Source organism: Microtus oregoni, unplaced genomic scaffold, assembly GCF_018167655.1.
Source record: "Microtus oregoni isolate MIOR12 unplaced genomic scaffold, Mior012 000007F_ref0000211, whole genome shotgun sequence".
NCBI classification, from domain to species: Eukaryota; Metazoa; Chordata; class Mammalia; order Rodentia; family Cricetidae; genus Microtus; species Microtus oregoni.
Genome location: NW_024543066.1, coordinates 22,373,550 through 22,387,051, shown reverse-complemented (window position 1 = coordinate 22,387,051; position 13,502 = coordinate 22,373,550). Strand labels below are relative to the sequence as shown.

Genomic DNA, 13,502 nt, shown 5'->3' with positions numbered 1-13,502 from the left:
AGGGACAGCATTCTGCACCTTCATGGCAGGTGTCAGGGTCTTCTAAGCCAGGGATGGAGGTGGAAAGAAGACTGCTCCAGTAACGGCCAGAAAGCCCCTCCCTGCCAGGCTCCTCACCGATAGGGCTCCACCCCCACCTCACCCCCCACCTCTGTGCATTCCCTGCCATGCTCGGTTTACCGCCTTGGGTCTTCTCCACAGGTGGGTGGGCAGAAGATGAAGTTTCCTGCATGACTCTTGCTCGTGATTCATGCTTTTTAATAAAAGGACAGCTGGCAGAAAACTAAGGATTCTGGATCTTACATCAAGAAAAAAAAAATAGTAACACTAAAAAAAAAATAAAAGAAGAAAGAAAAAGAAAAAAAAAAGATAAGGCTACATAGCTGTGTAATCTCCCTAGGCCTGCCCAGCATAGCCTATGGAAGGCATCACACCCTGATCCTTATTCCAGCCTGACAGAGCAGACCCCGCTCTGTGCCCCACACCCCTTTTGCTATAGCTAAAATGCTTGTGGTCAACTAAAGGAAACAAGACAAGTTAAACGCCCACCCTCCCGGACCCACTGAGTTCAAGCTGACCTTTGTAGAGCCCAATATTGGTCATTAAACACAGTACTCCGCTTTTTACCAACCACCCCTCCCAAGCTAAGTGGCAAGAGGAAGGCCCAGAGTGTGCACTGGGGGTCTCTAGTCAAGGCCTCCTTGAACCTGGACCATTTCCAAGGTAGCCGGAAGTCTCCCCACAGGTGGGAGAATGAGAAGACTAGGGTGGGCCATCTTTCGAGGAGCTCTCTGTGACCCAGGGAACTGGGACATAGGAAAAGGACTTCCTTGGTCTACTTCCTCCAAAGGGAGAGTTATCAAAGCTGTCCACCTGGGGAGCCTTTCCCTTCCCAGCCCCTCCCTTCCAGCATCACCAAAAGGAAGCAGGAAAACATCCGTCATCACAGCCCAGGATACTGCTTTTCCAGCGGCTTCTACCAGGATATCCCCTGCCTTTTCCCAGGGGCTTAGGGTCAAAAACCTGGAGGGCAAATGGTGAAACAGCTTCATTCCAGAATTCTTGGCCTGGAAGAGGCTCCGTTTCCAACTGATCCCAACCCAGGATTGGTCAGCACCCAGTCAGTCCCAGAGCAGGACAATTACATGACCCAGGGGACAGTGTCCACCCTTGAGTGACCTTACATCGCATACCTCTGCTCAGGTTACAGCAGCCTTCTGGGAGGGACTGAGAAGTCCCCAACACTGCCTCCTCCTCTCTGCTGTATCTATTTCTCTCTCAGGGATGGGTATGTTTGTGGAGTAAGGAGCCAGGGAGGACTCCAGATGTCTACACTGACGGACACTTTGATCCCTTTTCTTAAAGCCAGGTAAGGGCAGCTTCAAGAACTGGAAACTCCCCAGTTCAGCCTCTCAGGTCTTCCTACCCCCTCTCTGCCCTTGGCAATGAGAACAAAAGAGGGAGATTTCAAGGTGATTTCCAGGTTTCCAGAGCAAACCCAGTTACTGAGGATTAACTGCCAGGATGTACAGTGTCAAACAGCAGTGCCCAGAGGCAGGGTGAAACGGGCTAGCTCTCCAAAGTCCCTGCCTGCCTGTCAGAGAGCTGAGGATGACCTGCTTACTCTGCTGCTGGGGTGTGAGGGTTTGCCACAGGGTCACGTGATGCAGCCAGGAAGAGAAGCCAGAACTATCAGTCAAATCACTGGGCATCCAAGTCACCTGGCTCTGAAAGGGCTTCTTCCACTTCTCATTTGGCAAAAGCTTTGAGACAGAAAAGATGTCCTCTGTGGTACCCAGTACTGTGCAAAGCCTGTGCCCTGTCTCTAAATAATAGATGTCTCTAGCTCCTGGCCTTCAGAGGACCCAGAGAGGGAGGTACCTGTGTCTGAAACAGGCCTAGGAAGGTCTGGGCTTCACTTTAGCTATGTCTCTCTCTCTCTCTCTCTCTCTCTCTCTCTCTCTCTCTCTCTCTCTCTCTCTGTGTGTGTGTGTGTGTGTGTGTGTGTCTATCACCTGGTCAGCCCCTAATCCTGGAAGATATAAACAGGGAAAATTGTATGCAGCAGCCATGGGGAAGCTCCAAGGGCCATCAACTGAGACATGAACACAGTCAGGTTGACAGGAGTCATCCTCTGCTGCCTCCTGGCCCCCTCTTCTACCTGTTGCAAAGCTCACTCCAACTATTAAAGTGTCAGAAGGGTCCAAAGATGAGCATGGATTTTGTCAGAGGAGTTGCTAGATAAGAAAATAAATAGGGGCTAGCTAGGGGGCTGCTCCTGGAGATACAAACGGGCCCACTCACTTCTCCAGGGGTCCAGGTCAAAGACATCCAGTTATACAGTTAGAGGTTAGGACACAATGAAACTGACCTGGAGGCAAGGCCATGGAGAGCAAAAGAAGGATCCAGAAGTGTCTTTGGGACCCACCCCCACTTCTAAGTCTAAAGAGATGATTTCACAGCTCAACAATAAATTGAATTAAGCATAATTACAGCCCTGATCCACCATACTTTCTGTATAGCACCCCTAGCAGGGGCGGGGTAGTCCCAGACAGGATCCAGACAATGGTCTTTCATCCAAAAGTGCCAGGCTCCAGCAACCCTGGTCACAGTGTGCCGGCTCCGAGATATAGAGTCAAGTGGTGGAGGTGGTTCCTAGGCCCCAGTTACATGACTGCCAGAGGTGAGAGCAGTGGCTGGCTCACGCAGAGGCAAGGCATCAGGTTAGGCGCTGGGCATGAGCCCTCGGGACAGGGATTTAAGGAAGGGAAACCACTGATGCTGAAAATAAGACTTTAATGTGCACAAAGGAACCCCATATTAAGGATGGACAGAGAGAACAAGATACAGTGTGTCAATGTGTGGGAAGAGTGGCCAACAAGGAGGGCCCAGGAGGCCCAGGAAGCCAGTGCCATAGAGACAAGACCTAGGCTAGAAGAGACAGCTGAGCAAGCAAGCGTGTTTACGGGTGGGGATGGTCAGGAAGACGACCTCCAGTGGCAGTAGGCTGGCTTCACCAGGCTGGGCCTCCCCAGCCTCTGTTCTTTACCTCCTACAGTTCTCCTCCTGCTGGATCCGGAGCCTAGAGTCACTTTGCCATTATCCCTTTAAATATCTTTCCAAGGGTTGAAGTACTGGCCCTGTGAAGAAAAAGAAAGCGGCTTGTAATGGCCTGGCCCCAGTACTGTCCTCTATGCAAAGGCCCCTGCATTGGTGGTGTCCATTCAGCATCTTCCAGAGAGGACTCCATGGCAGGTGTCTTAGGGTTCCGAGACCGGATACAGTGGGTCAGCAGGCCTAGGAGGCTCAGCTAAGGTCCCATCTCCTACTACTGTGGGCCCAAGGAATATGGGAGGAAGATGGGATCTGTGCACACTCAGCCAGGCCCCAATCAACTCTGCTTCTTCTTTATGACAAACGATGCTTCCCACCAGCAGCCAGTGGATCAGGAGAAGGTCTGAGTTCCAGCTTTCTTTTTCTCAGGGACTTGCGAAATTTGAGCACCAAGCCACAGCCTGTGGCCAGTGTGTCAGCCTCAAGTCAGGGGTGAGAGGGAATTGTAAGGGAGGGGTCAAGGAGAGGCAAGCTGGGAACAGGGCGTTCAGCTGTCTCCATTAAGGGCTTGGGGGCTCAGGGCCAGCCCAGCAGGGCATGCTTAGTGGAGAAATGGGGGGGGGGGGTGCCTAAGGGTGGAAGGGAGTTTGAAGATGGGGACTGCTTTGTGCCAAGGAGTGATACTGGCCACGAGCCCTGACTTTCACATTCACTCAAGCTGCCTGCACGGTGGGGCAAACTATTGACCCTCTGGAGTCTCTAGATACAGCTCATCTGTAAAACTGGCGACTAACAATCCTTGCTTCCTGAGGTCTTCAGGTTCCCGTAGAAAAAGATCTTCACTCTGTAAACTTTAGCTAAAATGTTACTACCTGGACTAGTTGAGACAATTCCAAGAACAAAACTCGCTCCTGTGGAGTGGGTGCTGCTGCTGTGGATGTGGGGGTAATAGGACACTTGCTTAGCATGCAGGAAGCCCTGGGTTCAAGTACTAATCACTCTCCCCTCCCGCCCCCCACCGCAAACAAAACAAAACAGAGCAGCCTGGAAATGTTCTTAACAAAACAAGAAGCCAACTGAGGTCCACAGGACGAGTGGACAGGAGGTGGACAGCTGTAGCCTGCGGTGTCCCTTCCTGGCTGGTCATATCAAACTGGGATTGCTCAGCTCTCCAGGGCCGAGCTTCACTTCACATTTGTTCACAGACAGGCTCCCTGTGTTTCTTTCTGCATCCCCTCCCCGGGCCCTGGATTAAGAACGAAGGTCCCCTGAGACATCCCCACCCTCCACCACAGTGCCCACTCCACCCTCTCCCTTTGGAGTCCAGCAGCTGCAGCGGGGGTGGATGGCCTGCTGGATCTGCCAAGCCCCACCGACTGACCACTTCCCTTTCCTCCCAGGTCTAGGGGATTATGGGACACCACCTGGGGCTGACAATGAGCCAGCAGGTCCTGCCAGCGGATGTAGGTCTGGGTGGCGAGGTCCTTGAGTTTGGTCCGGTGCATGGCCTGGGGGCTCTCCCGGATATGGGTGCTGATGTGGCGGTCCAACTGCATGCACAGCAGCTGCAGCTCGCCCTGAAGAGGAGGAGGAGGCGGGACATGAGCCAGGCATATTCTGGAGGCCGGGGCAAGAAGGAGAACTAAGTCAGAAAGGGAGTGATTCTCTGAGTGACTGCTGCCAAGCTGGGTAGGAAAGGGAGGAGAGGGGAAGGGCAGCTTCTAGGGGACAGATCAGCATCCCTTAGGAAAGGCTTTTGGAACATGGTGGGAGAAAGAGGCCCTGGCAGCCCTTGCCACTTTCTTCTTGGCCTCTCATTCTGCAGTTCCTGAAAGAAGACTAGTTCCTCGCTGGTCGCTGTGGTCCCACAGTGCTTGATACAGTAGCTACTACTGGGCACCCAACTCTTCCCTGCTCCAGCCTCTTGGGAGACTCACCCATTGATCTGGAGTAATATCCTGGCTGCTGACCACCACCCCAGCCAATGTCAGGAGGCTGTGGCACAGATAGCAGACCTAGAGAGAGAGCACAAGGATGCTTTCTTAACTCATCTGAGCCTGTGAAGGTTCCTTGCGCGCAGCACACACAGCAGCTTCCAGGAAAGCATCTTTAAGGAAGGCCTGCATGAACAGAACTTGGCCTCATTATCTCAGAACTGTAACTAGCCCGGGAGGCTGGACCAACTTTCCTATAACATACCTGCCACCCAGAAAGCCATACCACCCCAGCCTCATCCGGGGACTCTAGAACTGAAAGTCCCCAGGGTCTGTGTCCTCAGACCTCTGCACAGCCTGCCTGTTGAGCCACCTACACCTGTGCTAGGTAAGGGATGTGAAACTATCCCCTGCACAACCTCTGAGCTCCCACCTTGGAAACGGAGCCCCAAGGAGGATAAGCACCTGCACAAACCCAGGCACAGCACTGTTTGACTCTCAGTCCTGATGTCAGACAGGAAGCTGGCCAAAGAAAAAGCAAGCGGTGAATATCTTCATACCGTCCAACAAGCCCACCCTCACTCTTGCCACTGGATATGCAAGAGATAAAAAACAACAACAACAACAAAGGCCAGATATGATAGAACATACCTGTAATCCCCAACTTGGAAGCTAAGTAAGACAAGTTCAAGGCCAGCCAAGGCTACATAGGAAGACCCTGTCTCAAAAGTAAGCAAAAATATACAACAACAATGAACACAAAAAAAGAGACAAAAAGAAGAAAATGAGAAGGAGTAAGGCAAAAATGGCCCTATGAGGGCAGAGACAGTAGATTATAACACCAGACAGATCCTGTGTCTTTTACATCAGCCCTAGGTGGGGCAAAGGGTGGAGGCGGGGTTGGTCAGCCAGGTAACTAGCTGAGTTTGAATGGGGTAAGGGAGGGCATGGTTTAGGGACAGGGCTGGCTGCAGACACTGAGGCTCATTGGGTTGCTGTTGACTGGGGGTGCTCAGAGCCTCCTGAGGGACGCTAGTGAGAGAAGGTAGCAGTATCTGCTGTGGGTTGAACACACCAGTGTGTATCGTCTTTCTGGGACAAAAGATTGCAAGATGTGTCTTTCATGTTCTCTTTGCTGTCCTCTATGCCATGTGGTGGGAATGTATATGTGTGTGTGCGTGCGTGCCTCTGTGCTAGAGACCAAACTCAGGAGTAAGCGAAGCACATACTCTTCCCTGAGCTGCATCCTCAGCCCACATCCTCTTTTCTTCCCCTACTTATGAATATGGGGGGGGGGGTGGCGCTGGAGAGATGGCACCTGCCAATACCGCAGTTGGAAGGCTCACAACCACCCGTAATGCCAGCTCCAGGGGATTCTAATGCCTCTGGCCTCCTTGAGTACACATACTGTATGCATGTGCACATACCCACATACACACAAACACATACAATAAAAATAATACAAATCTGAGGATGTGGTGGGATATGCATTTAATAATAGCATTCCTAAAGTCAGAGGCAGGTGGATTTCGGTGAGTTTGAGGCCAGCCTGGCCTAGATAGTGAGTTTTAGGCTATTCAGGGCTACACGATGTGACCCTATCTCAATAAATAGATACATGTAAATAGATACATGTGTGTAAAAACAGAGAAAAAGAGACCACGAGGTTGAGAGGAAGCAAGGTGGTGGATAATAAAGGGAAGGAAGGGGTGAGAGGAAAAAAAAGGGAAGAAAGTGACATCATTATAGTTTAATTTAGGAAATAAATGCTATTTTAAATAAATAAGAATCTCTTTTGAAAAAGAAAAGGACTATTTCTGGGGACTGGGGCTGTAGTTCCTTGAACACAGTGCTTGCCTAGCATACAGTAGGCCTCAGGTTCAATTCCTAGAACCATAAAACCCGGCCTGGTGTCACATGCCTGTAATCTCAGCATTCCTTAGAGGCAGGAGGTTCAAAGTCATCCTTAGCTACACAGTAAATTCAAGGATAACCTGTACAAAACAAACAAACAAACAAATAAATAAATCTGTCTAATATGTATTATTGACAGAGTCAGAATATACCTAAATTTGTTGAAGATTTTTTAAACAGGACACCGCCCTACTTTAATTGAGTCTAACTGGGTTTGGGGCAAGAGAGGAACATGACCTTGGAAAAAAGCTGAGGCCCCTTTCTGACAGGGCAAAGCTCTTGGCATGGAGCAAACTGATAGTGAGAGGTGGCAGAGGATGCCAAAGAAAACATCCAAGGGTAGTGGAGCGGGGGAGGGGCTGCCTGGGGAAGCCTGGGGACCGCCCTTCCGAGGTGTAAAGGGGTGGTGGCTCCGCTGGAGCAGAGGGCTAAGGGACCTCGTGACTCCTCACCCCTAAGCCCTTTCTCTTGCAAATGCCTTTCTCTAGTACACCCCACCCCTCCTGAAGATCAGCTTGCCCCAAGCTCAATTGTGGAGGTCTTTGCTTCACCTGGACTGAGGGATTTACTGTTCTAGAGGATCGCCCTGGGGGAAGACTGCTGGACAGGCTGCCGGTGCTTTTACCCTGTGCAGTGGATCACTAAGGAAAAAAATACAGCATGCACAGCTCCAGTTTCACAATACAGCTCTCACTGATTCCCATAACTCAAGCTTCAAGGAAAACCCCAGATAAATATTCTGAGCTTCTTTTTTTGGTCTGGGTGTGGGGAGGAGGGATAGGGTGTTCACCACATTTTCCAACCATTTCTCCGAAGGACAAATCCAAATGCACACGGTTTGGGGGTCGGTGTGTTTCCCCCCACTTGCTGGAGAGGGCCCTTTAAGTTAGACTCTGACTCAGCTTGAGGTCATCGTAGGGCTGCACCCTGCTCAGGGCAGGCAGTGCGGAGTCCCTGCCAGTGTTTTTTTTTTTTTTTTTTGGGGGGGGGAGGTTTTTGGCTTGGGATGCTTCTCAGCTGTAGAATCCTCGTCTAGCAAAGGTAAGGTTTTAAGTTTGATCCTTAGTCCCTCAAAACAAACAAACAAAAAACAAGGGCACGGTGGTGCATGCCTTTAGTCCCAGCACAAAACCAAACTGAAGCAAAAGGTCTCAAAAAACCAACCCCAAACAACAAACAACATCAAGTTTCAGTGTGGACATCAGTCATGCAGGTAAGGGTCTCCTCAGTGGAGGCAAAGAGCGGTTGTTGGTTCCTCTGTGTCAGGGAACCAGGGGTTCTGGCCTGGAGCAGGCAGAACCTGAGACCCTTCCTCTACAATTCCACGGCTTGGAGGTGGGCTAGGGGTGCAGAGCAGGCCTGCTGTGCAGGCAAGCGGTCATCTCAGTAGGAGCAGGATGCATGTAAAGTGAAGAACCACATTTCCCTCTCTGTCTGAATTTAGCAAGCCTGCTCCTGTCTTGGCTGGCACCACAGAGATTAAGCAGGAAGTGGTGGCCAGAGGACGTGGGCTATGCAGCCCCCTCCCCCACCAGATTACCCCTCTGCCCTTTTCCCCTACCTTTAAAACCACAAGGTGGCCTTTCCCCCAGTCCAAGGGAGGCCCCTTCCAGGACTTGGCTTGTGTGGGTGCGTGTGGTATGTGTGTGTGTGGTACATGTGTGCATGTAGTATTTGTGTGTGTGTGTGTGTGTGTGGCGTGTGGCTGTGTGTGTGTGTCCATGTATGTGTGTGTGTAGCTGCAGCTGGGGCCAGTATGGCTTTGGAGTCAGTCTTCCATGATGGTGGGGCTGCAATGTCCAGGCCTCATATCTTGTTTAGAGCGGCAGGACCCCAGCCAGTTGAGGAGCCCAGCCCCTCGTGCACAAACACGAATCCAGGCTGGGAAACCACAGTGGGAAAGAGATCCAGGAAACCTCAGCCAAGGACTCAGAAGAGAGCGGCAGAGGGTGAAGAACAGGACGTGCCTGGACCCAATACTGACAAGCCAAGGCAGTACTGTCCCCCAGTCCCACTGCCAGCAAGGCCTTTGCTTCTACTTCCTGGGTCTCTCCCCAGAGTCTGGTGACGGGCCTCTTCCCAGAAACTCATTGTGGCATATCTCATTCTTGCCCTCCCCCAAATCAGGACCTAGGGATGAAAGGGTCAGGAGGCTCGTCACCCAGCGGACAACAGGCAGGTGGCACCTCTGGTTCTGCTCCAGTTAGTTCTGATCTCAGGTCTCCTGGGTCAAGTGGAACTCATTTGCAAGTTTTTGTCAAAGGAGACAAAAGGGAACATGGGTGGACATTTCCCGGGAACTTCATCCTTCAGGAAATCCCCTGTTAGTTAATGCCAAGGGGGTAAGCTGGGTTACTTACGCCAAAGGGTGGAAGAAAGAAGGGAGTTCCCAGGAAGCCGCTTTCTCTAACCCAGCAGCAGTTTCTCCCTACCTCGGGTCATGACCAAGGATGTAGCCTTACACTGGAGTCTTTAGATGGAACCCTTTCCTCAGAGCCTGCCAGGCAGAAGGGGACAGTAGACTTTCAAGGGCAGGAGGACTCTATGGAAGCAGGTCCAGCCAGGCTCTGGGCAGGTGCTAGGGACTGGGGAGAACTGAGGCTGGCCCAGGGACACCAAGGAAGGAGGACGACGAGGATGCACGGGCAGTGGCCCTCTAAGTCACATTGCTGAGGCCTAGGGCTCATCCTGCAGGGTCTGCATACCTGCTCAGCAGCACCAGGATGCCAGGACTACCTCTTCTGTTTCTGCCCTTGACATCACGGGCCCTGGCTGGTGGCTACCCTGGGGATTGTGCATTCAGCTCAGTCTCTAAGGTCTGGAGGCCCAGCCTAGCTTGACAACTGACCCCAGGAGACTCCTTCGCCAGTGCCGCTCCTGTTACATGTGGAGTACACGTGCCGATGACGAGCTCTAGAACCAATCTAGTTACAGACCCAGGTTGCACAGATCACTAGATTGCCTGCCATGTGAGGTGGGCCGCAAGCCACTTGCCTTTTTAAAACTAAATTTAAATCTAGTATCACAGCATCCCGATCCAATAAGACACACAGAGAAGGCCTGGTGACCCTGCATCTTGGCATATGTGGGAGCTCAAGTCTGACCAGATCCCCAGCATGTCCAGTTGGGGGAGGAATGGCAAGAAGTGGATGTCTGGGACCTCCCCCTTCATCAGGAAAGGCTCTAGACTTGTATCACCTCTCTAAACAGGGCTGACACTGTAGAAAGAGCAGAGGTCCCTGGATGCTCTAGAGGCAGGACATAGAGGCCAGGCTATTCCTGGGGTGGACGGGGACACTGGCCTGTGCCCAAGGGCGTGGGGCAGGTGCTCCTTCAGGGGTTGGGCAAACAACAACAATATTATTAACCCTGGGTAATCTGGAGGTAGGGCCACTAACAGGCCCCAGGCCAAGACCTTCAGCTCAGGGATGGAAGCAGGGCTCTATCTTGTGTGTCCACCAAAGCACAGTACATGTATGCTTCTAACTACACTTCATCTGAACATGGAAGCGTGGCACCTGCCATCGTGCGATGCCATTTCTTCCCTGTTTCTCAGGGGAATCTGCATAAGCTACTCCACTCCACGCTGCTCCAGTTCCAAGGTTGTACTTCCTGACCTTGGCCTTGGCAGGCAACAGAGCAGAGGGCTGCAACCAAGGTTCCATGCCAAAAGAAAAGCTGACCTCCAAAGTGACTGCCCAGGATAGGGGACTGGTCACTGTTGTAGCAAGTAGGAAATGATGAGGACACATGACTACTGCTAGGAAATGAGACGTGTGACATAAAACCTCTTCTTAGACCAGAGTCCCTGAAGATACGGGGGCAAGAGGTCAGGCAACAGACGTCACAGACACAGCCTGCCAGATTCACCACAGGGTTGGCTAGGCAGGCCACCCTATTCTATAACTGAAAGTGATGCGGTCATGTTGGGGGATGGATCCCTAAAAATTGGACAGGGATAGGGCCACTTTCGGGTGACAGGGGACAGGCTGGCAGCATCTAGACAGGAACAGGACTTCTGGATCAGCTGCTGGGAACAACCACTAAAGGAAAAGTTGCTCTCCGGACCCCAGCTGGATCAGGAGGCAGGAGGACTCTTCCCAGGGTGCTGGAGAGTCTGAGGGATCCAGGATGTACCCTCACACCCACCACCACCACGCCCCCAGAGCATGAGCTGGAGCCTGCTCTAAGCTCCCAGAAATGAGTTCTGAGACCCCAGGCCTATCACAGTGGGATCCTCCTGGAAGCTCTACCTAAACTCTGAGCAGGGACCCCAAGGGGCTCCTTCCTGTTCTGCTCTGAGGACTGGGTGGGAGCTGGGAAGCCTTAGCACAGGAGGTAGGGGTAGGACATACATAAGCAGGAGGGCTGAGGGCATGTGCTAAAGTGAAGCCATCTCAGACTGTCTCCAGAGAGAGGAACCACAGGGTTGTGGGCAAATCCTTGAGAGGGTGATCCCACCCTGCTCATCCTCCCATGTTGGCTTCCTTCAGGGGTGGGGGTGGGGGCAAGCAAGACGACAAGCAGAGGCAGTAGCTCTTCCTGCTTCTTCAGCTGGAACCAGAGCGGAAAACCTAGTTCTGCCAGGGGCCCAGAGTCTCTGGCTATAGGAAGCTGTGTGTGTGTGTGTGTGTGTGTGTGTGTGTGTGTGTGTGTGAGAGAGAGAGAGAGAGAGAGAGAGAGAGAGAGAGCGCGCGCCCAGGCTTATACACATGCATGCACATTAGCATGTGGGCCTGAGGGCATGGGGAGTATGTGCAGTTCTGCAAGGAGTAGCTAGGACTGGCCATCTGCAAAGAGAGCTGCTTTCTCTCAAAGGCCGTGACAGAAGAACAGGGTGTGCTGTGCGGCCCCAAGTTTCTAGGTACCTAGGATGCACCCCTTCCTTTGTAAGAGTGGCCCAGCTTCCTGTCCCCTACATTTAGGCCAAAATGTTCTATGGTGATGTCTGCGGAGTTGACTCCAGCAGAATACATGTGACCTGGGCCAGCCAATCACCGTCCATGCCAAGCCAGTGAGTCTTGACTCTGGGACAGAAGCTCTTTCTTTACCCTGGCCAGGGTGGCCAAAGAAAGGAGGTCAACCTAGGGTTTCACACACACACATGCACACACACACACACACACACACACACAAGAGAGAGAGAGAGAGAGAGAGAGAGAGAGAGAGAGAGCGCCTGTTGGGAATGCAGGGTAGAGTCAAGCACTGGGGAAAGCAACCCTGGGGTTTTGTGACACAGTGCCTGCAGTTGTGGGCTCAGCGAAGCCTGGGTTGTCATCCCAGGACAACCAGGAACTACATCCCCATCTAGAGAGGCCCAGGGAAGACAAAAGAGAAGAGACAGAACAGGGGAAAAGTGTGGAGCAGAAGCAGCTGAGAAAGCTGTGAACCCTGTCGGAGCGAGCAGCCCCCACTCCTCCCTAGCCAGTCAAGGCAGAGCTGAGAGATGGAGCACTCTCCCAACCCTGGCCTGACTCGGGCCTGAAGAGAAATGGCAGGAGGACCCCTCACAGGGCTTATTTCTGCTCAGTTGGGCATTTCACTGGAGGCCCGCTGCTGAGGTTGACTGGGGACCCAGCCCCAGGCGCATCTCTGTTTACATTCATGGAGGCAGGGAACATGCCAGGGGTTAAGTGGACTGTTATGGACCTCCCGAGTTCAGCAGACAGGAAGTGGGAGATAGGAAGATGCAAGGCCAAGGCCATCAGCATGCAGAGTGCTGCGGTTTGGTCTTCAGGGCTGTACGTGATGGGGGCAGAGACTGTGGATGGAAAATCAGAGTACAATAGATACAACAGGTCTGAATGGGAGGAAGACACTCTACAGAGTGTCCAGAGGGAGGAAGAAACCTAGATAAGAGTGCCAGGACAGAAGCTGATGAGTCACCTGCCCATGGACAGGGACCCTTAGAGGTCCTCCAGAGCACAGGGCTGATTGGGGTGAAGGAGAGAGCAGGCCAACCCTCCAGCTGGTTGGGCTTGAACAAAAGCTCCCTGGGACCCCACCCTGCCTCCTGGGCTTAACCCTGTCGCTGCAAGTCTTGCTTGTGTTCTTGCAAAGAACTCAGATTTCTGGGAACCAAGCAAAGCTGGCCTGGGCCTGAGTCTACAGGTTCCCAGACTTGCGTGTGCTTCAACTCATCTACAGGGTCAGCTTCTCAGAGGCCACCAGGTTTATGACAAAATGCAGCTACTGCTCATTTTGGAGGAAGGAAGATGGAACAGAACCACAAGCTGGACAGGAAGAACTCAGGAGTCTGCATGTCTGTTTTCCATTCCTCAAATCCAGTTTCCTCCTGGCTCTCCTAACCTTGTCCTGACCCAAGTTTACAGCACTGTGGGGTGTGTGTGGGGTGTGTGTGTGGAGGGTGTGTATGGGGGGGGGGGTGCTGTATTTTCAGGTGAGAAAGGGCAAGGGGAGAGGCTCCAGGATCTGCTTGTCTTTGAAAATGACACAGGGGTTCAAGTCAAGCCCAGGGAACATACATCCCCTTGTTGGAGTTGGAAGTACCAGCAAGAGAGGCCAGAGTCGAGCACAGAGATGCCAGAGGGCAGCTAACTCTTCCTGTCCCTGCAGCAACCGCCCATTAAGGCAGTTCTT

The 13,502-nt window shown here is 52.4% G+C and overlaps 1 protein-coding gene across 2 annotated transcripts in view; it reads right to left on the bottom strand.

The window, feature by feature from the left end:
- Positions 1-2,873: 2,873 nt before the first annotated feature.
- Fam178b (family with sequence similarity 178 member B) overlaps positions 2,874-13,502 on the bottom strand; it is a 96,227-nt gene continuing 85,598 nt past the window's right edge. For both annotated transcript variants that reach the window (XM_041656380.1, XM_041656381.1), the window contains 3 exons: positions 4,992-5,069; positions 4,479-4,631; positions 2,874-3,140 (listed from right to left, as the gene is read on the bottom strand). In XM_041656380.1, coding sequence (XP_041512314.1) covers positions 3,108-3,140; positions 4,479-4,631; positions 4,992-5,069 — 264 coding nt within the window. In that variant the 3' untranslated portion in view covers positions 2,874-3,107. The remainder of the gene's footprint in view (positions 3,141-4,478; positions 4,632-4,991; positions 5,070-13,502) is intronic.